Source organism: Setaria italica, chromosome V, assembly GCF_000263155.2.
Source record: "Setaria italica strain Yugu1 chromosome V, Setaria_italica_v2.0, whole genome shotgun sequence".
In the NCBI taxonomy this organism is placed as follows: Eukaryota; Viridiplantae; Streptophyta; class Magnoliopsida; order Poales; family Poaceae; genus Setaria; species Setaria italica.
The window spans coordinates 28,341,499-28,367,221 of record NC_028454.1 but is presented as its reverse complement, the minus strand read 5'-3'; the positions used below and the strand labels follow the sequence as shown (position 1 = coordinate 28,367,221).

General features: G+C 42.5%; 3 protein-coding genes across 13 annotated transcripts; all 3 read left to right on the top strand.

Moving 5' to 3' along the window:
- Nucleotides 1-1,782: 1,782 nt before the first annotated feature.
- Nucleotides 1,783-5,251, top strand: LOC101758674 (tRNA (cytosine(38)-C(5))-methyltransferase). Its single transcript, XM_012845803.2, has 12 exons — nt 1,783-1,942; nt 2,040-2,150; nt 2,662-2,755; nt 2,832-2,950; nt 3,031-3,153; nt 3,451-3,613; nt 3,739-3,831; nt 3,977-4,071; nt 4,211-4,291; nt 4,371-4,435; nt 4,620-4,790; nt 4,936-5,251. Exons 1-11 carry the CDS (start codon nt 1,886-1,888, stop codon nt 4,693-4,695), a joined length of 1,077 nt encoding a protein of 358 aa, XP_012701257.1. The 5' UTR covers nt 1,783-1,885; the 3' UTR covers nt 4,696-4,790; nt 4,936-5,251.
- A 603-nt stretch (nt 5,252-5,854) lies between these two features.
- On the top strand, nt 5,855-13,222 carry LOC101757196 (pentatricopeptide repeat-containing protein At3g54980, mitochondrial). Of its 11 annotated transcripts, none has more exons than XM_022826799.1 (9): nt 5,855-8,482; nt 8,642-8,749; nt 10,510-10,658; nt 10,732-10,847; nt 10,998-11,117; nt 11,210-12,082; nt 12,178-12,223; nt 12,319-12,438; nt 12,782-13,222. In XM_022826799.1, the coding sequence occupies exon 1, from the start codon at nt 5,917-5,919 to the stop codon at nt 8,359-8,361; it is 2,445 nt and encodes an 814-aa protein (XP_022682534.1). In that variant the 5' UTR covers nt 5,855-5,916; the 3' UTR covers nt 8,362-8,482; nt 8,642-8,749; nt 10,510-10,658; nt 10,732-10,847; nt 10,998-11,117; nt 11,210-12,082; nt 12,178-12,223; nt 12,319-12,438; nt 12,782-13,222. The 11 variants fall into 11 exon arrangements, 8 of the variants coding, with proteins under 8 accessions (XP_022682534.1, XP_012701941.1, XP_022682536.1 ...); XM_012846487.2 differs by having other exon boundaries at nt 10,732-11,117; nt 11,210-11,502; nt 11,984-12,082; XM_022826801.1 differs by having other exon boundaries at nt 10,732-11,117; nt 12,782-12,816; nt 12,917-13,222.
- A 4,026-nt stretch (nt 13,223-17,248) lies between these two features.
- On the top strand, nt 17,249-20,905 carry LOC111257344. Its single transcript, XM_022826692.1, has 2 exons — nt 17,249-17,417; nt 20,542-20,905. Exons 1-2 carry the CDS (start codon nt 17,249-17,251, stop codon nt 20,724-20,726), a joined length of 354 nt encoding a protein of 117 aa, XP_022682427.1. The 3' UTR covers nt 20,727-20,905.
- Nucleotides 20,906-25,723: the final 4,818 nt, after the last annotated feature.

Sequence of the window (25,723 nt, the reverse complement as noted above, 5' to 3'; positions counted from 1 at the left end):
TGGCAAAGTGTTCGTCGCATCCGACTGACCTAGAACATGAGAGCACAGTCCGACACATGGTTTGCAGATTATCTGTTGAGGATCGGTAACGGCACTGAGGAAACATTTGGTGATGACTATGTGCAGTTGCCTGATGACATTCTGATTGATAGCCCTTCAGAAGACATCTGTATTGATACGCTTATTGACCACGTATTCCTGAACCTTCATGTTAATTGTACATCTGGAACCTACATGCGTGAGCGTGCTATCCTTTCCACTAGGAATGAGCATGTGGATGCAGTGAATGCACTGATGATTGATAGGTTCCTCGGTAGTAAACAAGTGTACTACATCTTTGACTCGGTAGAGGATGACCTACGGAATAATTAGCCTCTGGACTTTCTCAATTCAATCACACCAAATGGGTTGCCTTCACACAAGTTGACGATAAAGAAGAACTACCCTGTTATCCTACTCCGTAATCTTGATCCTCACAATGGCCTCTATAATGGCACCCGATCGATCGTGAAAGGATTTCAGAAAAATTATATCAATGCTGAAATTGTTAATGGCCAGCATGCAGGGAAAAGGGTATTCATACCCAGGATAGCAATGTCACCTTGTGAAGATCTATCTCTTCCCTTCAAGTTCAAGCGCAGGGTAGACAATAACAAATGTAGGTATCTACCTCCCCGAGCCTGTTTTTTCATATGGGCACCTGTATGTGGCTCTACCTAGAGGTGTTTCTCGTGAGACAAATTCTTGCTAGAAAAAATAAGGATATGGATCCCATTGGAAAAGCCACAAAGAACATTGTCTACATAGATGTCTTGGAGTCATGAGGTATGCCAATTTTATTTTCACATATTATAATTTATTATGCTGTACATGTATAGATATCTCTATTCTCATGTTCTTTGGAATAACCCTATACTTCAGGACTGTGAACGGCTTATGGCAAAAAGTCTAGGAAATATATGAGACAATTTAGTGTACATACATCTCTATAAAAAGGTTTCTAGGAGTGTCAGGGGTGAGTTATATATGAGAGGAAATATTTGTGTTGTATTTCCTAGCTGAGCTACAAACGAGGTTCTGCTTAATCATTATTGCTCAGCGACAAGCTTCTGGTTGTTTGAAAATTTCACATATTTCTATCCTAATTTCTATCCTAATATGCCGATACTCCCATGGGAACATTATTGCTTACTCGGGTTCCTATAATAACTGTTTATCTTATTTTATTTACAAAATTATTTGTCATGTTTTAATTATACACGTTCCACACATCCTCTCACACACATAGATGTGACCGAATTTTACTCTCCAGATCCTCTATTGGATCTTTTTTTATCTTTCTTTTTAGGATAATGCTATATATTTATTTATGCACGACTAAATCTGTCCAAAATCTGTAGAATACATGAATTTTACGGAATTTTGATGAAACGATTGAATTGTAGTGGGAGAGATAAAATTCGATAAGCTTCATCCTAACATTATTGCTTACTCGGATTCCTATAATAACTGTTTATCTTATTTTATTTATAAAATTATTTGTCATGTTTTAATTATACACGTGCCACACATCCCCACACATATAGATGTGACCGAATTTTACTCTCCAGATCCGCTATTGGATTTTTTATATTTTTTTAGGATAATGCTATATATTTATTTATGCACAACTAAATCTGTCCAAAATCTGTAGAATACATGAATTTTACGGAATTTTGATGAAGCAATTGAATTGCAGTGGGAGAAGTAAAATTCGATCTCCAATGGACTGTGGGGTTTTATACCCGCACTTAAAGTTTCACAGAGTTGACCAGTGACCGCTCAGTTCCTCAGCTCAAAGCTGCAGCAACCCGCCGCCGGTGCCGCTGCGCGACCATCGGGGGTGATGGAGGCGCCGGCACCATGGAGGGTGCTCGAGTTCTACAGCGGCATCGGCGGCATGGTCGTATCCAGCACCCTATCTAATCTGCCCAGTTCGCCGCCACCTATCTAATCTATCGGCGGCTAGGGTTTCGGCGCCTTACTCCTTTTGCTCGCAGAGGTACTCGCTGATGGCGTCGGGCGCGCGGGCGGAGGTGGTGGAGGCCTTCGACATCAACGATGTCGCCAACGACGTCTACGAGCACAACTTCGGCCACCGCCCCTGCCAGGTGCGCTCCGCTTTGACCCCAAAATCGTATGCGGTTTCGCAATCCTGAACCAGTGCGAAATATTCTGTGCTTACTGCAACGGTATCGATTAATGGTGGCTTAGAGCCGTAGATTTATCCTAGGCCCAAGGCAGAAAATTGCAATTGTGATGATCAGTTGATCACTTGAAGATTCAGAACCTTGGTTATGCCGCCTGATGTGCAGATAATGCGAGTATGCTTTTTAGCTTGTATGCTTGAAAGTGCGATCATGATTTTGCTCATGTGGATACATATCATTAGAAAAGTTATCTATGGCTATGGCCAAGTTGAGTTCAATCAAGGACGCCTTTCTTTAAAGTTTGCCCATAGATCGATAAATTTGTGGTCATGTACATCTGTCCTCCTCTTCAAGAAGATATAAGCATTCTAATCAAGCACTGCTGTTTATGTTTTATTTTGACTTGTGAATGAACTGGACTATGCTCTGATTGTTTTATTAACTAACTACACGCATCATTCTTGAACAACAGGGGAACATTCAAACGCTCACTGCTAGCGACCTAGACAAATACAAGGCACATGCATGGCTTCTTTCTCCCCCATGTCAGCCATACACACGGCAAGGTTTCCTTCTCCAAAAGATTTCTTGTAGCATTATATGCTCCGTTTCAATTTGATTCATGGATCAACTGTCATATAGGGCTTCAGAAGCATTCAGCTGATGCTCGTGCATTTTCGTTCATCAAGATTCTTAACCTGATGCAAAACATGAGCCACCCTCCACAAATGTTATTTGTGGAAAATGTAGTTGGATTTGAGGTTGGTACATACTATAATTGAAGATTTGTTTTTGGTTTTAATACTTCAGCTTCTCAACAGTGTCTATTTGTTTGCGCCAGGTGTCTGATACACATGATCAGTTGCTGGAGGTCCTTTCAAGTCTCAATTTTAACTTACAAGAATTCATCCTAAGCCCATTGCAGTTTGGTGTCCCATATTCTAGACCTCGCTACTTTTGTTTGGTAGGAACTTTTGAGTATCTTGGCATGCCAAGATTTTGTCATACTGTTATGGCATTCTTACAGCTCTTATATTCATTTTTATTTGCTCATAACTTCTTAAACTCTCTATTACCTGAGGGAAGTCCAGGGAATGTGTTGTGATACTTTCCAAGCATGTTGACAAAGGCATAACTAGTGACAGCAAACATCTGTGTTTCCTTCAGAAACGAGAAACTGTGTCTTTGTGGTGCATTTTATGAAAACTCCACTGGATTGTGTGGAGCAATTATGTAACTACTGCCAATTTTGTATTGACAGGCGAAACGAGAACCTATGGGGTTTCAAAATGCATCATTCAACAAGAAGCTGCTCTGGACACCTATGTGCGTAAGCCAGACAATGAACAGTACATCACAGGATAGTGACCTCCGAACTGAAGAAGAGCTGGATCCAGTATGTAAACCAGTAAAAGACTTTCTTGGTGAGTAGGAATGTTCACTCACCAGCCTTGGCAGTATGTTAATGTCTATCGTTTGTATTTAAATTGACATGATTCTATTCGAGGGAGGCTGATTCACAGTTCTAACAACACTGCATTTTATGTAGTCAAGGAGGATGATGGAGGCATTCGTAATGAAACAATTTTGCAAGATTACATAGTCCCACTAAACTTAATTGAGCGGTGGGGGAATGCTATGGGTATCCTTGATTCTTGTATCAAGTTACCTTTTTTATTTTTTAATTGTTCCTTAGATGGGGTTCTTTATGTATGTTACTTTAATGCTGTTTAGTTAACTTGTAATGATTGATGTGGTATTGAGGTGACCCCTTGACTATCTGCAAGATATTGTATACCCTGAATCCAAGCGTTGCTGCTGTTTCACTAAGAGCTACTATCGCTATGTGAAGGGGACAGGCTCCTTGTTGGCTACATCTGAAGTAAGACTCACTCTCAACATTCTTCTCCTTTTGTTTAGGTTCCACTCATTTATACATCCTCTGATTTTGCCTCTTTTAATCTGATTTCTGACGGATTCTGTTTCTTTTTTCTTAAATGATAACCTACTTTGAACACTAGAACTTCAAATGTGTTCCTGAAGAGAAGCTTGCAGTTTCTTCCCTGAAGGAGTTAGGTCTACGATTTTTCACCCCTCGAGAGGTAGCTGCTTTTTCACACGTAATGTATTTACATCCTTCCATTGGCTATCATTTCACACGTGTTATTTATAAATTTTCAGGTTGCCAATTTCCATTCATTTCCTTCAAGCTTCTGCTTCCCGGATCACATAAGCCTTAGGCAACAGTGAGTTTCGGTTCCACTATATAATTCCGATTTGCTTGAGTGAAATTGTAGAGCATTAGAACTACAATCGATATAAGAACATGAATGATAAATTTAGCTGTTTGGTAAGAAGTAATAGGTCACTATCTGAATGGTTTATGATTATACAACCTGCTAGATAACTTGTGAAATCCACATTTTGCAGGTATGCTATGCTGGGCAATAGTCTGAGTGTAGCAGTCGTGGGTCCTTTACTGCGCTATCTGTTTGCTGAGGCATAGAGAAGCCCACCAGCCAGCTGGTGATATTAACCTGACACAAACACTTTGGCCGCTAGCTGTTGTGGTCAAATTTTTGTCATCATAACTTAATCAAGGTTTGTATCTAAGTATGATATGTTCTTCTCCACTTCTCTGCGTGTTTACATGTGTTGGTCTCCAATTCTCCACTTTCTGAACCTGATTGCTTTGGATCGACCATGCTCATTTGAATGATTCTCACACTGCAATGACTCTTGTTAGGTTTTGGGATGTTTGGTTCCGTCAACTGGTGGGAACACTTTGAATAGGGGGCTGCCACCCGCAAAGGCGCAACATGTATCACGGCAACTCTGGCGTATCTAACCTGCCAGAGAAGAAGTTTCTGCATTGCCTTTCCTTCCATGCGCACATTGTCATGTCAAATATTTGAATGAAGGTTGGATTGTGACATTTGATCCATTTTCCATTGATGTGTACCTTAGATGAGGTTATTGTAATGATTGTTGGAACTTCCACTGAATCCTGTAAGGCTGTAACCAATGTAATCGAGCAAATCGTTTTGCTTTTCTTTTTCGAAGTTTTTTGCAAGTCCAGACTTTCACCGTATGCACCAGCAGTATTCACCACCGCTGCAGAATGAACCACTAAGGCCTGGTTTGGTTCGTTTGCCACCCGTCACATCGAATGTTTAGATACTAATTAGGAGTATTAAATGTAGACTATTTACAAAATCCATTATATAAGTGGAGGCTAAACGGCGAGACGAATCTATTAAGCCTAATTAGTCCATGATTTGACAATGTGTTGCTACAATAAACATTTGCTAATGATGGATTAATTAGGCTTAATAGGTTCGTCTCGCTGTTTAGTCTCCACTTATGTAATAGATTTTGTAAATAGCCTACGTTTAATACTCCTAATTAATATCTAAATATTGATATGACACTTACTTAAAAAAGTAAAGGAAACCAAACGTCCCCTAAGCAACACTGCAGCTTAATGTAGCAATGTAACATAGTAGCAATAGCGTCTCGTAATAGACAGAACTATTCCAAGTTGGGACTTCGAATGACGATGCAGCAGATGCCTGCAGGTGAAATTTTTGAAAACCAGATTCAAGCGAGATGCACCTACTATATGTCCTATGCCTTTGGCTCCAGAAAGTCTGCGTCTCCAAGTCTGAAGTCTCCAACCGCTATTCCAATTTCCATCACAACCCTGAACCCCTTCCGCCGCACCACCATGCGCCCGCCACGGCTCCGCGCCGCCGCCGCCTCCTCGCGGCTCCCACGGCTCGGCCTATGCACCACCGCCGCCTCCGCCTCCGCCACCACCTCCTCCGCGGCACTATCCTCTCCCGCCCCGCCGCTGCAGCGCGCCGCTGAGCCCCTATCCGCCCACTTCGTCAGAACCCCCGCCGCCCGCGGCCCGGGCGTCGCCGACGACCTCGCCTCCTCCCTCCGCGCGCTCCTCGCCTCCTCGCCCACCCACCCGCGCGCCTTCCCACTGCTCCGGTCCGCCGCGCTGGCGAAGCGCCTCCCGCCGGAGGCGCTCGTCGACGCCGTCCTCTCCGCCGCCGACGCCGGCTCGCCGGCCGCGACCGCGCTCCTCAGCAGCCTCCTCGCCTGCCTCTCCCGCGCTGCCCGTGACTTCTCGGCAGCCGCGGCCGCGTACGCCCGCATGGTCGCCCGGGGCGTCGTCCCGGACGCCAAGTCCCGTACCGATTTGCTCGTCGTCACGGCGCGGGGCGCGTCGGCCGCGGACGCGCTCGCGCTGTTCGACGAGATGCGAGGCAAGGGGTACCACGCGGACGTGATGATGTACGATGCCGTCATGCGGGCCTGCTTCAAGGGAGGGATGCACGGGGACGCCGTCAGACTGTTCGATGAAATGGCCAGGGCCGGGGTCAAGCCCGACGAGCGCGTGTATTCCCTCACAATCGCGGCCTCGTGCAAGCTGCGCGATGCAGACAGAGCGGTCCAGGTGCTGGGGGAGATGAGGGAGGCCGGCTTCAGGCCATGGGACTTGACGTACAGTTCTGTGGTGGATGTGCTCGTGAAGGCAGGAAGGATGGAGGAGGCGCTGCAGGTGAAGGATCAGATGCTGCTGGTTGCTGGAAAGAAGATGGATGTGGTTCTCGCGACGACATTGATGCATGGGTATTGCTTGCTTGGTGAAGTTGGGAAAGCGCTGGATTTATTTGACGAGGCTGTCAGGGATGGTGTGGCACTGACCAATGTGACATATGGGGTTCTGATCAAAGGTTGTGATGCAGAGGGGATGACAGATAAGGCATATGAGCTATGCCATCAGATGATAGAGCAGGGATTGCTGTCAAGCACGCATGGGTTCAATTTGGTGATAAAAGGTCTATTAAGAGACAAGCGGTGGGAGGATGCCATTGGCTTGCTTGAGGTTGTGGCTGATACTGGGGTGCCGGATGTCTTCACATACAATTGTCTAATTCATTGGCTTTGCCAGCGTCACAAACTCCGCGAGGCACTCAACTTATGGGATAAGATGAAGGAAGCTGGAGTAAAACCATCTATTGTGACATATCACAGCTTGCTGCTGGGTTACTGTGAGAAGGGGTGCATGGATGAAGCACTCAAGTTATACTCTGAGATGCCTGGGAAAGGATTCACACCTAATGAGGTCACTTACACAACTCTGATGAAGGGTTACATCAAGAAGAATGCTTTTGACAAGGCCTATTCCCTCCTCGATGAAATGCATCAGAATGGAGTTTCTTGCAATGACTTTACATATAACATTCTCATAAATGGACTTTGCATGGCTGATCGTGTTTGTGAAGTTGATGAAATGTTGAAGAGATTTATAAGTGAAGGTTTTGTACCAAGCACAATGACATACAATAGTATCATCAATGGATTCGTGAAAGCTGGTATGATGGGCTCAGCATTTGCTATGTATCAGCAGATGTGTGAGAAAGGTATAACTCCCAACATAATAACATATACCAGTTTTATTGATGGTTATTGTAGGACCGGCTGCTGTGATCTGGCAGTGAAGCTGCTCAATGACATGAGGCACAAAGGCATTCGACCTGACATTGCTGCATACAATGCTTTCATAAATGGGTTTTGCAAACAGGGTAATATGTCACATGCACTCCAGTTTTTTGTTCTTCTGTTGAAAGATGGTTTAAAACCAGATGTTACTGTCTACAATTGTTTTATTACGGGGTACAAGGATTTGAAAATGATGGAAGAAGCTTCCAAGTTCTATTATAGCATGATCAAAGAAGAAATTGTCGCTGATACAGCAACCTATACAACCTTAATTGATGGGTTCTCAAAAGCTGGCAATATAGCCTTTGCTTTGGACCTGTACTCAGAGATGTTGGCCATGGGCAATTTTCCTGATGATAAAACTTTCACAGCATTGACACACGGCCTCTGCCGAAATGGAGACATTGATGGTGCTAAGAAGTTATTGGATGAGATGAGAAGATTAGATGTACGTCCAAATATTTTTATTTATAACATGCTGATAAATGCATGTATCCGTAATGGTAAGCTGCAAGAGGCATTCCAATTGCACGATGAAATGCTCAACAGCGGACTTGTGCCTGATGATACTACAGATGATTTATTAGTTAGCTTGAAACCTGTGGAAGCAAGTCGTGCAGATTCAGGAAATCCTATTTTAAATTCTGCCAGTTAAGTATGAAGAATCTTAACTTGAGGATTGAACAGATAGAAATTTCCATTGTATGAAATTGTTGAGATGGGAAACTTGCACTGTAAATAAAATGAACTTTTGACAATGTCAGATGGAAGCAAAGGTAAGAAGTGGAACATGAATGCTAACCAATATCTTTTTTTTTTACTTCTAAATCACTGCTGATTCTTTATGATAATTTCCACCGCATCATTCCTTTGTCTTTTATCTGTCATAATTATCCTTTCTGATGCTTTTCTTAATTTTTTATTGAAATTTTCAGGTCGAACTGATATTATGGGTAACATGCGCATGTTCTAAATTCAAACACTTAGTTATGATTTTTTTTGTCAGATCTTACCTGAATGGTCAGTGTTCCCTATCAAATAGTGTAAGCCTTGGTATCCACGACCTCTACATTTCAATGTATTATATACATGTGTGTGAGATATTGCTTGTTGCAATGGCTGATAATTGTTGCTGCATAAACTGATTGGATCATATCAATGCCAGTTTTGAGACAGCTGTAGTGATTAGTTAAAATAGACTAGTTAGATTAGATAAGATTGGTGTAACTAGATTCATCATGAAAAAATACTTCCATAATATATAACTCTTTCTATTTGAAGTAATATACTTTTATAGATATTGTTAGCCGAAGTCTCATATTGGTGACCTGATGTCCTAATGGATTTATATTTGGGATCAGAAGAACTATTTCATAAGGTATGGTCTTGTTTCCTTAGGCATTTGGCGTAATCAACTGATGTTTACTTGGGCTTTAGCACCCCAACAACTGAGAAAGGAGTACTTCACCCCCAAAAAATTTGAAACCACTCCATGGGGTGTGTTCCCATGCGTTGAAGGTGGTTAGGTGGAGGTTCGAGTCCTGGAGGTGCACAATATCCATGTTTGTTTCCCCTTAAAAAAATAATTAGGATTTTCCCCAGGCATGGATTATCTCTACTCCTAAAAAAAGCGAAAGGAAGACTTTTTTTTCGTACGTCGGGTCCTCCGCTCGGTTTCGTCCCGCGGTAAATTGGATTACCACCGTCCGATCTCCTTCCGAAGCCCCGCACCCTCTTTCTCCGTCCATTCTTCAGCCCCACCCCCAATCCCACCCGATGCCCGCTGTCTCCGTCGCCTCGCCACCCCATCTTCCCCCTTCCCCCTGCGCCTGCCGTTGCGTGCCGCTCTCCCCTGCGACAAGCCCGCCACCGCCGCCCCTCTTTCCTCCCCTGTGCCAAGCCTGCCGCTGCCGCCCCAGATCTGGCCATGGAGGCAGAGGAGGACCGTGGCCGCGTCCCCCTCCCAGGTACGGAAGCTGTCGTCATCCCACCACACCCCTGACCGCGCCTCGCCTCCTCCCTCCCCTGGCCGCGCCTCCTACGTCCGCCCGTGCCTCCCTGCCCTGTGAGTGGACAAGGACTCTAGGAGTCCAGTTGCGATCCCGTTTTTCACTCTCCCCTTCCCCAGATACAGAGTAGTGACGATCGATGGAGAGATTTGGGGATTTGGGGAGGCGGCACATTGGAGGGCTGATCCAGACTTGGCTCGGAGGAGGAGATGTGGTGGCAGTCACGGTGGAGGGCTTCACGCAGGCGTGATGCGGGGGAGTCAAGGGGCAGCGGCGTCTTCTTGCCGCCGCCTTCTAATGTCGTGTTGTCGAGCTGCAGGTCCTTGTCCCGTATAGGTTCTTTTCTCAGTTGACATTAGGAAAAATTGGATTCTAATTAGAAGCAATTTTTGTGCTTCGAGAACATTTTGGAGGAAATTGATCCTGATAAGCAGGAATTTAGCACAGCTATTTGTGTTCTTGTGCACAAACCAATTAACTAGGTTTTTCTTCTCCTTTTTTTTGAAAATACCACAACATGTTGTTAGGCCTGACTACCATGGATGCTCTTGTTTGTTCAAATGCCCTTCCCCAGTTACGTTTGCCAAGAAAAATGGCTTGCGGAGGGGAGGGTCACAGGTGAACGAGTTCACCAATTCTATTAATTGTTTTAATTACAGTTATTTGTGTCTATGATCTGTTTTCCTTTTTTCAAATGTTAATAATGTGACCGTTAAATGCCTGTTTCAGTCTTCGTACATTTGAGTAGCTACCATTGTATTTCTTTGAGTTTGCTAATTCATTCGATTCTGCAGTTGAAATATATGGGCATTGAGTTGGACCTTGGTGACGAGATTCTGGAGGTTATTAGTCCAAACTAGACAATGAAATATATGGAGCTTGTTCAATGGATGGACCCAAATTTTCAATTAAAGCTCCAAAAACTGGCATAACATCTCTATATGTAAGTTGACAATAGATATATGTTAGCTTCAGTTGCTTATTGGCTTATGACCCTAACTACGTCCAATCTTCAGGTCAGTATTAGGCAACACTCTGGACAAGTTTGGGTCTGGTCGTAAAGGTGGAGGTGTACAAACGATTGCAAATACATCCTGAGTATATTTACCTCACTTGAGGCGCTACTTTTGTAGTAATCATTAATATCTTGTTGTCTCCTAAAAATTTATGCCAGCTATATATACACCCCTGCTAGCAGCCTAGCATGCTGTTGCTAGATCATTATCATTTTAGTTATACTTTTGTGGAGAGAATTATGGGTCCTGAGTTTTATCTTCCTCAGCTTTCCATTAAAGGTGGCCCAAAAACTGGAGTTTACATTGAGTACTTAAACCTGAACATGAAAATTGTAAAAGTTCAAAATGCTACTTACAAGCGGTCTGCAAAGGCTGTGGGGAACTCTGTAAGTCAACCTGAGATCATTTACTCCTAATTCTTGGATCTTGATAAGTTATACAATATGCATTCAATGTACTGAGCTATTGCACTATGTAGACTGTACGTGCTGCTATTTTGGCAAATGGAGGTACCTTAGTCTGTCAAGCTTTTGGAAGAGTCGAAGTGGATATCCCAGTGGCTATGATACTGAATACTCAAAATGATCATCTTTGCTTTGGTTGTAGCATGCCAATCGATCCTTCTCTGCCTAAGGTGTACTTGATCCCTGTTTGCTATATGCTTATCTGCACATGTTTGCCATTTTTTTTAACTTGACAATGCTTTGGGGATATCTATTTTCCTTCTATGAAACTTGCCAAAGTAACAGTTGGATGATAGCAGATGAGAAGGTCAGCATTCATAATACTCCACTACTTTACTTACATATAAAGTTAATATGTACTAAAAAGGTTAGGTTGTTATATTCCAAACAGCTAGATATTGGTAGTACAGATTACAGACTTGGCCAAGGGCTATATTTAGAAGGAAAAAAAATATCTGTGGTTTTCCAATGGCAGTAGCAATTCTTTTATCAATAACATGATTGGAAGGTATGGCATGGAGCACAAATATTGAATTTCCAGTGAATTGCTTTTGTGTAGAGGACAATTGACTCTTGACTGCCCTTACTTTTTACTGAAGTAGCGCTTTTAGTTGGTGCCCTATCTTTAGTTTAGTTCAGGTGTGCTCTCATAGACTTTAGCTAGAGATCATTGAAGAAGCTTCCCTACCTCCATCACTTCCTCTTTGTTCAAACACATAATGAAACGTCATTTAGTAAACCTGATAGTAATAAGTGCCTCCTAATATGTTATTTCATTCTTGTGACAGGTCTGCTGGGAAAACAAAAGTTTCGATTCAGTTACTTGTGGCTTCTTGCTACCTGGCACAACTTATAACTTTATTAGGAAGTATCGATGTTGTGAAATAGTAAGTAAATTATTCTCCTTTCTTGTAATTTTAGCTTTGTCAAATTGGTTGAGTTATTGTCATAATGATCTAAACCATATGCTTTCTTTGTCAAGGTAATGCTCTGGTTTCTGCTGGTGGTGGCACTGGCTCCATGATAAGGTAGATGAAACTATTCATTACTAAATTGGTGTCAGAATTCTGAACTACACCACCAGGTCCTCATACTGACTGTTTATGTGAACAAACTGTCTAAGACCTTGGAGTGAGTTGATGATTACACCACATTGATCATGGAGGGACTTGATCTTAACAACATTGAATGCATTGAGGTTCATGGAAACAATTTTGGTCTGTGGAATGGGATGCATCGTGAGGTATGGCTACTAAAATTGTTTTGCTTTGTCAGTCCATTTTTTTGCTTGGTAGCTCTTCATTGTAGCAGAATATGATTTTGTTTCTTCACAAACTTTACAATCTATCTCATTGTTTCATATATGCTTTTCTTGCTTGAATTCATATCTGAGTTCAGTCGCTCACTTTTCCCATATAGTTAGCCACAATTGAAGTGAACTAGAAATATAATTTAGTCAGCGATGGTCTTGCTTCTAGGACAGAGGTAGATGGCACTGGGTTAACCAAAAGCCATTAGCTCACAGTTGCTTACTATACAGAGTTCAGGGTAAGGTGCCTTTCTGAGTAAAGTGCTTCTATGTCCAGGGTTTAGGCTCCGGTGCAAGCAGAAACTTGAAGAAGTAATATCTGAAGATCAAGAGAACATGTTACAGGACAGCATAGTTATCTAGCTTCTATGTTTGAATGTGCTTCTTCATTATTCTTAATTACTGGTGGCAGGATAATAAGCGATACACATCAGGTTTAGTGGGGTTTGTTCTAAAATCATTTCTGGACAGCAGCTTTTCTCCTATCCATCAACTGACTGATCACACTGCCCAGCGAGGATAGAGTTAAGTAGTTAGCATTAAAAATTGTAAGTCCTTTCTTTACATGATGCCAAATTAACGTCCTGGGCTGTCCCGGAAAACAATAAGGGAGCCAGAACCTGTTGGTACTTGTATAAATATTTTGTCATCCGTAACTTCATGTATTGCAATATAAATATTTGGTTGCACTATAGTTTTTAATATTCGTATTTGTTTTAGCATTACTATTGTCTTGTTGAATGCTTCGTGTCTTTGGACTACCAGGCATTGTAATTTTTTTTTTGGCACATCACAGGCAAAGAAATAGGATAGATGGAGGTGGTATTTGGATGACCTGTATTCGTATTTGTTTCACATGATTATTGTCTTGCTGAATCCAATCTTGGATGATATACTTATTTCATATTTATGCATGTTTCATATTTTTATTACCCCGTTGAATCCAATGTCTTGCAATATAAAAGTTTTGTTGCCCGTAGAGCATAACAAGGCTATTTTGGTAACTGAGTTCAAACCAAGTTCAGCCAGGGCTGTGAAAAAATTACCCTGGGTCAGAAAAACTAGAAGTTTGAAACTTGTTAATCCAACTATTACACAAAGGGAATTCAAAAAGGATAGTTTTGTACCATCATTGGAACCATGTTTTTGAAGCAGACCATTTTTAATTCTTTTCAGGTAGATTTATTCTTAATGTTATCTCTGCTATCTAGGTAAACAGTTGGCCTATATAACTGGTGTGATAATATAACTTGTTTAACTGTTATTGCTGAGTGTTTCTTTTTCTTTTATATTTCCTCTCTTCTGGGGAGACCTTGGCTCTCTCAGCCTTTGTCTAGCTCTTTTCTTTTTATATATGTATATTTATCTACTTTCCACGGTAGAAGATTCCCCTACTGTTTTTGCTCAGAAAATAAAATTACAACTAGCTTGCAAATGTTGGAACTCTCCTATGTTAAAGAAGCATCAATTGCTTATATTTTTTTTCCCATCCTAGCAGACAGTAGAAAGACGCGTCCCTTACGTTTTTCTTATATTTAATTTTAATATTACCCATCTTGGGTATAATTTTGCTGGTGTGAGACGAAGTGTACCTTGCCACTACAACGTACTCCCTCCGTCCCAAATTAATATTCGTTTTAGCTTTTCTAGGTACATAGCATTTGACACGTACCTAGATATATATTATGTCTAGATACATGTCAAAAGCTATGTATCTAGGAAAGCTAAAACGAATACTAATTTGAGATGGAGGTTTGACTTTTCTATATACATAACTTTTGCTATGCATCTAGATATTCATACCAATTTGGGATGGAGGGAGTATCAGAACTTCTATTAGTTAGGAGCTGGAGCTTCTGTTTCATGTCTCTAACTTTTAAGCATCGCAATCCAAAGTATCCATTGAAATACTACCGTACCTTGTGTGGCTGTGTTAGTTAAATTTGGAGTTAAATTAGGGAAAACAATGTAAGCTGTACCAACTCTTCCATTGTGAATGATCGCCAGGATGCAATGCTTAAGTTGAGGCTGGATGCATTTTTTCCCGACAATATGACATGACAGAAATACTTTAGCTTGGCAAGTTTTTCTTGTAGCGGTACAAGCATTGCCCAATCCAGTCCGTACCCATCTCTTACCAATACAAATGAAACAGAAGAGAAATCTACTATACTTTTTAGGGTTACCATTGGTCAAAACTTTTTTATTTAAATAGATTTATTATGAAAAATACTTAATAATCATTGTAACAAAGCTCGATATGATATGTATTACTCTGTCTATCTAAAATAATGTATTTTCATAGATATTGCTAGGCTAAATGTCAATTTGGTCCCGTTGGGTGGTAGAGACTAGAAACAGAGTAGTGTGGCCATCTCATAGACTATACTATATCTTTGGTCTAAATAGAAGATGTCCGTGGCCACATGCCCACATCTATTTTGAAGGAAGGAACATGCTTTTTCGCTGCTTGCGACTTTGAACGATCCGTGAAGTTAATCAGCCGAATTAATCGTGCTAATGGTTTGTTTAAAAAGGAATCCACCATACAACTTGTCAAGTGGGTGCAGATTGGTCTAAGAAATTGTAAAATGCTCAGTCTAATACAATAACTTGTCAGGTGTGTGTAGATTGGTCCAGCAACTTGTAAAATGCTCAATTTGGTGCAATAACTTGGCAAATTGATGCACCTACAGTCCAAACATTATAATGGCAATGTATTAAGCAAAGTAGATGGGCATTTGATTTTTTTTTCTGATCAATAATTCCTAATTTTGGTCATTATAATGTTTGGACCGAAGGTTCTAAGTCCTTAATCAATATTAAATGTGAAATTAAATATTCCTAATAAAAATTTAATCGTATAAAAAATAGTTAATATGAGACATAACAATTTCCTAAACACCGAAAGTTTTAGTCCTGGTCAAATATATTACCATCACGACATGAATATCAATAATCAAATAATGCTCAATAACTTTCCGATGCGAATATACTCTAGTCGGCACTAGTAAATATGTTGCTTGTTATAATATTTGGACCATGGATGTACCAATTTATTAAGTTATTGCACTAAATTGAGCATTTTACAAGTTGTTGGACCAATCTGTACCCATCTAATAAGTTACTATACTAGATTGAGCATTTTACAAGTTGTTGAATCAATCAGCACCCACCTGACAAATTATTGTACTAGATTGAATATTTTACAAGTTGTTGCACCAATCTGCACGTACCTGACAAGTTGTTGTATGGTGGATGCAATTTACTCTTTAAAGTGTTCACCGACGCATAGTAAATTACTAAACCATGCATTTATCGGAAAGATTCAGCACACGGAGCTATACAATGAGCTCGATCGGATGCTCCACCATGGGCGGACCTGACAGGGGTGTACAGGAGTGTACAGATGTCCTGGCAAAAAATTCCTAGGTAGTAGGCATAATACATATACATACTTGTGGTTGGGCAGATTGTGTATATTTGAGGCCAAATACGAGAGAAATAACCTAGTCTAAGGGCGTCCTCACCTCCCTTCTCGTGATGGACCAGCCTGCTCCCATGCTTCGTACTTCGTTGTTTTGGCCACGTGAATGACAGAACGAGCCACGAGGCATGGACTCTCCCAGGCCGCCAGGCGTCGTCAATCGACCACCTCTTCACGCTTGTTCCAACCGAGAGGGGTTGCAGCAGCGTCTAGCCGTCTACCCTCGATGGTGGCCGGGCAACACGAGATTAGATGACAGAGCACAACGTGAACAACGGGTGCGGAGATGGCCACGCATGGCCGCAGGGCAGACCATGCGAGGACGCCGGCGATGCCGAGCATGGAGAGGTAGAGAGGCTAGACCAAGTTTTGCTCGGTGAAAGTAGAGGCCATATGCCTAGTCTGCATGGAGGCCGTGGCCGGCTCCATTTTTATGATCCTCGTGTCGTGCAATACGATGTTTTTTGGAATTCTCTTGCATTCGTTTCAAATCTACCAGGGAGTTAAGCAGATCAAGCACATGCTTGATTAGATAATAATTTTGGATATTTAGGGTACATTTGTATGTTGTTTTGGGTAGCTCGCAGTTTTCAAAAGTTTGTCCCAACAACACTTTGAGTATATAAACGTTAAACCCTGGAAAACTGATTTGAAAATGTAACTTTTGCGAGCAGCATATGTGAATTTGCAATGAACTTTAAACAATTTCATTACTTCATGTCAAATCTCAAGAATGTTTGACGTGTACAAATTCATAAACTTTTTTTTGTTTATATTTGTTTTTATGATATTTTTCCTTATAAAATAATCCGGTAACTTTGTACACCCAATGTGAAAATCCTGCGTCCGCCACTATGCTCCACAGGTTATGCTGTCCGGGCCCAGTTATCAGTATCACTGATATGAAAGGCCCACGCGCCCTGGCGGCGGCGGGCGCGGCGGAAGACGCGGGCTAGGCGGCGACTCTGGCCTCTGGCGAAACCCGCGCGCAGCCGGCCAATGAGCCTCGGTTGCATGCGCGCGGCGCAGCACAAGATGCTTGCAGGATTCCACCACACCGCGCACGCGACGCGTACACAACAATAAGCATCACGAGAACCACGATCTAGGAAGAGAGGGAGAGATAGAGGGGGGAGCGAGATGCACCGGTCGTCGAGCTACTACCTGCAGCAGTCATCGTCGTCGTCGACGGCTTCGCCGTCCCCGGCGGCGGCCGGGGCGGCGTCGTCGTCGGGGCCGAGCGGGACGGCGGGGGCGATGGACGTCGACCACCTGCCGACGTACGACCCGCGGTCAGACGCGGCGAAGAAGGAGGCGCTGGACGCCTCGCGCGCCGACCTCGCCCGCACCCTCGTCCACCTCGTCCCCGTCGTCGTGCTCCTCTGCGGCCTCCTCCTCTGGTCGCTCTCCAACACCAACGTCCCCGGTAACACATCGCAACAATGTGCTAATTAACCTGCTTATTCCTACGACGAGGATGTTCATAGTCCGTACCATGCCCACTAAAAACAACGAACTTTTTAGAGTCTAAAAAATAACCCTGAAGCCGGGTCATCACTGCAAAACTGCCACCATCCGATAATCGTCGTTTGTCAAATGTTTCCCCGATCTAACAATTCGTATTCTTTAGCTTTCTCATACGCACGCACACTACAGTGTATGTTACTATGTTAGGACTCATGGAACCATGGGGCAAATAGATGCCCATTTACCGACACTGCTACAATTTTCAGTAGCCGGTGAGGTGAGGTAAAAGGCAATCAAACAATGCAAGCAAGCTGACACTAAAAGAAGAAGAAGAAAAAAGATGTCCTTCATTTGAGAGGTCCTGATTTAATTTTACTTAAATAAGGTTCAAGCACATTTTAAATTTACAAAGAAAAGTTAAAAACGCATGTTCTGTCTTAAGGTTTTGGACAAATTTAGTTGAAACAGATTCTAGACCCATATGAACAAATTAGTATTATGAGCTCATTTTTACAGAGTAAAACCAATTATGACGTGGCCAAGGCTTTCACATTTGTAAAGGCAGAATAATAACCATATTATTCTGGCTCATCTATCTTGGAAACACCAACAAAGAATGGCACATTTGATCTAGTGTGAGTTATTTTGCCAATACATATCATATATATGTACAAGAAAAGTAATCACTAAATGTTAAAGTTGATTAGATATCATGTCATTCTAGCTTATCCACGATTCGAAAATGGCAATATTACAAACTCACTACGATAAAGTAGAAGCCAATTTGACATGGCAGAAGCTTTCACATGTGTAAGGGTAGACTAACTATACTGTTCTCGCTCATGTATCATGAAAGCCATGATAAAAAGGCACTTTTGCAGTATCTAGCGCAGATCATCTTGCCGGTACATATATCCAAGAAAAACAATCACTAAATGTTGAAAGATACCGTGTCATCTCTTCCTTATCTAGCCAACAAATTGGTTAGCAAAGGTCAAAAATTTGCTTGAGGCCACATGTGTATAAATAGGATCCAAGACAATAGATAAACCATCCTCCTACCATACACACCAATTGTACCCTAAAAAGGCTAAACATACTACGAAGCTTTTAGCAACAATATTGGTAGCCAAGATATTTGTCATTGTCGCTCTCATTGCTCTTTCGATTAGTGTTGCTACCGCGGTCACTATTCCGTGGTTCTATTCTCCATTTGGTATTGAAGCTACTATTCCACGGTTCTTCCCATCAGTGACAGGTGTAGAATCCGCACAACACTCGTTCGTGTAGTCCTACAGGCAACAACAAGCTTTTCTAGGAGGCACTCCACCCTTCTCATCTGTGATCCCGCAACATCCATTTGCCATCTCACAGCTGCCATACTTATACAACCAGCTTGCCATTCCACAGATGCCTTACCTACACAACCAACTTACCATCCCACAGCTGCCATTCTGGTGCAACCAAATTGCCATCTCACAGCTGCCATACTTGTACAACCAGCTGCCATACTGGTACAACCAACTACTTGCCATACAACCAACTAGCAGTGAGGAACCGCGTTGCATTCTAGCAACAACTGATCATTGGTGGTGCCTTCTTTTATATTAACTATGAGTTGTACTTCAGTAATAAAGTTTTCATGCTGAAGCATGTTGCTTATTTGAAATAAGAAAAGTATTGATTAAGATGATATTGGCTTCCGATCTATATCCAAGTGTTCCATAATTGTCTCAATCGTACAATGAAGAATCTTAAACTCTTAAATTATACACTCCCTACATAGAATACTTATGTATTAGCCCATAAATATATCATGAGGTGGGTAGGTAGCTCGATCCGAATATTCATTTGCATCTCGAATATGCTATGATTCTCGACATGGTTGTCAAGCTATAGGAATTCGATATATGCATCATCAACGTAATGAGATACCCCATTGCATAGTATCTCTTTTCCCGTGACATATAGGCCATCCTTGGCTGCCACTGAATAGGCCATTCTTGGCCCGTTGGCCCCTATGTGGCGTGCCACTGCATGTATGCGCTGCCAAGCTTCTAATTAATACAGATGATCATATTATATTAGGAGTTAGCAAATATTTTTGCAGAGATTGGTGTTTTCCTTTTGAAAATTTAATCAAATCCCACCGTTCCAGCTTTTGGTTCAACCTAAGATGCAAAATTGATTCCAAAAAATAATGCTTCAGTGATTCACAAAAAACTCTATTTGTTGATGCTAAATTGTTGAAGATGAAAAGAACTAATGTAAAACATCCTTTTATGATTCAATAAACTGATCATCTGGTTTTCTTTTTTTAGAAGCTGGCAAATGCTTCTTAGGTAACATTCTATGATTCTATGACCTAAATTAGGAAGGAAAATAAACATTAGAATTAGAAATTTAAAACCATAAAAATCTAACATTGTAACCCGCTAAGCAAGTAACAAATTAACTCACTGATCAGAGGCTCAGAGAAGGCTATGCAGGATGATTTAAAACAAAAAATGCTAATAATTGGAGCAGCGGAGCGGACGAGGGCTAAGGGCCGGGCACATGTGATTTGGTTTGATGGTTTCATTTTAGACTTTTGAGCTCTAAATTTCTGATCCGGTGGACGAGGCAACAAGCGGACATGAACGGCGGACTCGCCTGACGCGACATAAATTGTGTTTTGTTTCTAGTCTGGGCAGAGGTGGAATTACGGATGATAGACAAACGGGCGGGACGCGGAAGGCTTTGTGTCGCCTTGCATGCCTGCACAAGGCGGCTAACGGGCCTGCTGGGCCTCAAATGCAACATATGTAGGTACTTGGACATATAGAATCCTGCCCTCGGGCATGGCGGCCCTTGATGGTCGCCCCTCTCACCTAGCCCCACACCTGGCCCTATTAATTAGAGGTATTAATTGGAAATATTGTAATAATTATATCTCGCCATCCTCAATAGATAAACATTGTGAAATGTTTTTCTCGAGATCATGGACAGACATAGTGAAATGGAGATTATTGTTGTACTCCATTTGTGAAGTTATTCAACTTTTTTTTTACCTGATACTTATACTTGTCTTACTATATGACCAGAAGCGGGTGTCCTGGTAGAGAAAGGAGACGGCCACACAATGGTCGCGCATGTCACGATAATGCCACACAACAGTGGAACTGCATCGAGCTGGAAAGGCTCAGGGATGTTAACTGCAACAGAGGATTCGGATCCAATAGACAAGGCTCATGGAACGAAGAGGAGGGTGCTGAGAAGTGAAATGTAGGGAGGGGACAACTCGACCATGTCATTGAGGAGGTGGCCAACAAGAAGATGTTATTGATTATACGTGTATCCTCGTGTTAAGTAGTAACCTGGTGGTGCCAATACTTATTTTCAAACTATTTAGTCACATGCTGGTCTTTTTTCTTGATTTAATATTGTTATCTCTCCATGGCTAGTTTTGTATAAGTTAATGTACACATACTATATATATATATATATATAAAGATGATACTTTTGGTCATGTACTCACCCTAAGTCATTTTAGCTTTTATAGGTTTATAACTTTTGTTATGCATCTAGATATAAGTTATATCGAGATACGTTGTAAAAAACTATGCACCTTGAAAAGCCGAAACGATTTACAATTTGGAACAAAGATAAAAAAAACTCGATCACGGGAGGAGAATCCTCCGGACTTTGTTCTAAGGAGGTGTCGTGCTTCGAACCCAAGTTCACCACTCTAACCGGTTCACCACGAGAAACTTGGCTAGAACAGAGATAATAGTTACAACTCTATCCTTTCTAGGCTTCTTCCATTAACATCCTCTCTAGATCCAAATGTCGTTGGTCGTCTATCAGTCATTGGAGCTGACATCTAGCTGCTATAGGAAATGACACCACTCTAAAAATCTTGGAGTCAGCATGAACCGTGTACCGACTACTGTGGTTGTTGTGTTGTGACTAGAAACTTATCAGTGCCCACACCGTACTATGATTGAACTATAGGTGCCTTACTGGTTATGAAGTAATTTATGTGAACTATGTCGTCATTTGACGCCAAGGCTTTAGGGCGATGGATGTCGACCAACTGCCGACATACGACCCGCGGTCGAACACAGCCAAGAATGAGGCCGCCTCGCGCGCCGACCTCGCCCGCACCCTCATCCACCTCGTCCCCATCGTCATGCTCCTCTGCTCCCTTCTCCTCTGGTCGCTCTCCAACACCAACGTCCCTGGTAACATATTGCAACAATGTGCTAACATTATTCATACGACGAGGATGTTCGTAGTCTGTAAAATGCCCACTAAAAACAGCAAAGTTTTTAGAGCCTAACCCTGGTGAAGCTAGGTCGTAACTGCAAAACTACGCCACCATCTGATCATCGTTTGTCACATATTTAATTTCTCCAATCGAACAATTCCTCTTCCTTAGCTTCCCCATGTACACGCATACCATAGTGTATGTTAGGGCAGTCCAACCCAATGACTAGGATGGTATCTATAGAATTAAATAACCTGTCACTTAAGATAAAAGATAGTGTAGCAAGGGAGTAAATGAAGAAAGAGAAGGAAACCATATTTTGCATAAGATCTAGTTTCTATACACCATCCAAGATATAATGAGAGATGAGTAGTATTAAATTCAAGTACGGAATAGTGGTGTCTGTATTGGAAGAGTAGTGTCTAGTGCTAGTTTCTTGATGACGTGGAGCTTATGGAAACTATAGCTAGTGTCTTGGGTTGGAACTGCGCTTTTGGGGTTCACATTGGCCCACTGGTTGCTTGAGTTCTCGTGGAATCATGGGGCAAACAGACGCTCATTTACTTGCACTGCTACAACTTCTAGTAACTGGTGAGACTATAAGCTGCCAAACAATGGAAGCAAGCTCACAGTAAAAAAATGTCCTTAATTTGAGAGGCTCTGATTTACCTAAATAAGGTGCATTTCAAAGGAAGAAGGTCACTCGTGAACATTTTAAACTTAAAACCAAGAAAGAAAAGGTAAAAAAACGCATGTTCCATATGAGGTTTTGGACAAATGTAGTTGAAACAGATTCTCGATCCACATATATCAACAAATAATAGTATTATGAGCTCACTCTTACAGAGTAAAACCGATTATGACGTGGACAAGGCTTTCACACATGTAAAGCTCGCCCATGTATCTTGGAAACACCAACAAAGAATGGCACATTTGCTCTATGTGAGTTATCTTGCCAATACATATCATGTAGTAATCATTAAATGCTAAAGTTGATTAGATGATCACTCTAGCTTATCCACGTTGGAAAATGTCAATATTACAAACTCACTACTGACTACTATAAATAAAGTACTCCTTCGGTCCCAACTTACTATTTGTTTTGGTTTTTCTAGATACATTACTTTTGCTATGTATCTAGACATAAGTATATACTAGCAAGATGTCCGTGCGTTGCTACGGTAAAACGACGTTGCTTAGCACGCGATGTTTTTTATCGTGTTGTGTAGCGCACCACATTTTTTTATCATATTGTCGTGAAGCCAGTGCAATTAGTAATATTGTCAATTTATACTTAGTTATGTAGAATCATATAAAAAACCAAATGAGACCCAAAGGATGCAATCTGTGAACCATGTTGGGACACAGATGCTAGCTATGGATGGATGGGCTAAAAAAAATCAATGCGAACACGTTTAGCCAGGCATGGGCTGGGCTAAAAAAAATCAATCAGAACATGTTTAGTCAGGCATGGGCTGTGGTGTGGCCAAATCCTTGCTGCAGCAGCACATTTAGACACCGTGTGAGTTCCAAGGAACTCTAGTGGGTTAAGGTTTATTATTAGTAAAAAAGGTTAAAAAAATCTTGAGTGTGTTCATTATTTTCAGAAACGATTAAGAGCAGTGTTTCTATCCTCAAGTACTCTTCAAAAATGAACTGAACAAACTCATATGGTGTAATCACACATTCCATGGATTTGATACATAAGTAGCACATGGAGAAAGTCATATAAGTCATTGCTAACACCAGTCTCATCATCACGAGTATCACGATCATCAAAGTTGTAGCTAAAGCCAGTTCTAGTGGGTTGATCAACAAATATGATATTGGAGATCTGCAGAAATCAAGTCATATCAGAAACCGAGGAAGAGGACGAAATAGCTAGGTCTTAACATCTTCATCAAATTTAGTTCCATCAAAAAATTGTAACATTCAGTTTTAGACTTTTTTTTCTCTCGAACACCTCAGTTTCAGACTTTGGGTGTTACGTGATTAGACTGATTTCCCCTAACCTAACAGGGATCATAACATGGGTATGATATCATTATTTACCGTGTCCCAACTGAACTTATTCCAAGCAAGCGACATGTTATTTTGCAATGGTGAAGGGTCCGTTCTCGTAGAAGACGGCCAACTCATTGCTGCAACCAGGCCCTCCCCTAAGCCAGATCAACACTGGGTCCTCCTTCTTTCCTCTCGATTCGAAGAAGTAGAACATCCTGCAGCACCAATCACAAGCACACAAACGCTCAATTGTTTGAATTGCGAAGTTTTCTCATAGATATAACTCATATAAGGCTTATTCTTTACATCAACTACAAGCAAAGCTAGGACATGGAGAGGGGCAAGGTCGTATCTTTCCATAGCTAATCAGCTAGTATTTCAGATGCCGAAATTGTTTTCCTCTGAAGAACCGTTACAAATCTTGGCACATTTAATTCCACAGAAATCAATGCAGAATTCCCAACCAAAGATCGAAGCATAAGTAGCCAAGAGCGCATTGGACTGCCGTTACTAATTAAGTTGGAGATTTAAATTTCATACATGGGTAAAAAAGCAAATTCCCACCAAAAGATCGAAGCTTTAGAACCTAAGAGCGCAGGATTCTACTAATCTCTCAGAGCAAAGAGGCAATGAGGCCTCGCTCACCTAGCGTCGTGCGTGTGTGGTAGGCGGAAGTAACCGGCGTGGTGGCCGAGGTCCTGGACCCCGTCGGGCACGCCGGGAAGCCTCACCCGCCGCTCCAAGAGTTCCCTAGGCGCGCTCGCTCCCCGCCGCCAGGCTCCCCCGCTCCGCCCCTCCCTTCTTTCCGCTGCCCCTCCCTGCTCTCCGCCACCGCCACCCGCTCCCGCCAGATCCAGATCCGGCGCGGGGTGCGGCTCGGAGGGAGGGGGCCACGGCGCTGCACAGGCTAAGCGTGGGCCGCTGCGACCCTGGCGGCGTGGTCTGGCCGGGGTATGGGGCCGCCGGCCCCGGCACGGCGGGTGGGCCTGCGCTGGACCCCAGCTGACAACGTGGACTCAGACGAGTCGACCTCGCTGCCATCCACCCAGCGCGAGCCCCCCGAGCGCGTCGGCGTCAGGAACCGCACCGTCGGCGGCTCCTCCTGGATCCTACCGTCGTCCATCGTGCCCTCATCCTCCTCCTCCTCGTCCTCCTCCTCCTCCTCCGGTGGCCGCTAACGAGTTCGCGGGTGGCGGGGGCGTGGATCCTATAGAGGCGGACGGAGGGGTGACTGATTTGGCGAGCGAGCGAGCGATGCATGGCAGAAGCGTTGTTATGGTTTAACCCCCTCCCTTCCCTCATTTTTTCCACCCGAGCCCCTCATCTGTTTAGCATTTGGACTGCGAGTTGATTTCACGAAACATCAGTGTATTTTTTGAAAAATTAGGGCGACGTACGAAAAATCCTGGCAGAGACGTTGCTTGCTTTAATAATAAAATATAGATTTAGGTGCATATCAAAAGGTGTGTATCTAGAAAAGCTAAAATGAATTGTAATTTGAGACAGAGGGAGTAGAAGCAAATTTAACGTGGTAGAAGCTTTCACATGTAAAGGTAGACTAAGGGTCTGTTTGGGAGCACTCCACTCCAGAAAAAACCAGCTCCACTCCACCAGCTCCACACTTTCCTAGCTCCACTCCACCAACTCCAAAAAAATATGGAGCTGATGCACGTGTTTGGCTAATGGCAGTGCTCCAACTCCAAAAACATGAGCAGTTGTTGTGAATGGTCTATTATACCCATGTGAATGGGTCCCACTTGTCAGTCTCCTTTTCTTTTCCTTTAGTTCTTCTCCTTTCATCTCCCAGGTTGCAAAGCCGGATTACGGGTGGGATATATTACGCCACGCCGTAAACCGATGTTATAGGACTCTAAACCATTATATTAAACTGATGGGGGATCATAAATGCACCGATTTAATTAGTTAGAGGTTGATTTGTACCAAGGACGAATGTCACACTTTTGAAATAATTGAGGGGATGAAAAATACATTTTTTGTCAATAGTGAAGCCC

What these genes read in the sequence shown, in the direction of transcription:
- LOC111257344 (XM_022826692.1), top strand. Translation starts at nt 17,249, where the DNA reads ATGGACGTCGACCACCTGCCGACGTACGACCCGCGGTCAGACGCGGCG. An exon ending in CTCCAACACCAACGTCCCCG is followed by an intron (nt 17,418 to 20,541) that starts GTAACACATCGC and finishes CTATATGACCAG; the next exon opens with AAGCGGGTGTCCTGGTAGAG.
- LOC101757196 (XM_012846491.2), top strand. Translation starts at nt 5,917, where the DNA reads ATGCGCCCGCCACGGCTCCGCGCCGCCGCCGCCTCCTCGCGGCTCCCA.
- LOC101758674 (XM_012845803.2), top strand. Translation starts at nt 1,886, where the DNA reads ATGGAGGCGCCGGCACCATGGAGGGTGCTCGAGTTCTACAGCGGCATC. An exon ending in TCGGCCACCGCCCCTGCCAG is followed by an intron (nt 2,151 to 2,661) that starts GTGCGCTCCGCT and finishes CTTGAACAACAG; the next exon opens with GGGAACATTCAAACGCTCAC. An exon ending in TCAGCCATACACACGGCAAG is followed by an intron (nt 2,756 to 2,831) that starts GTTTCCTTCTCC and finishes ACTGTCATATAG; the next exon opens with GGCTTCAGAAGCATTCAGCT.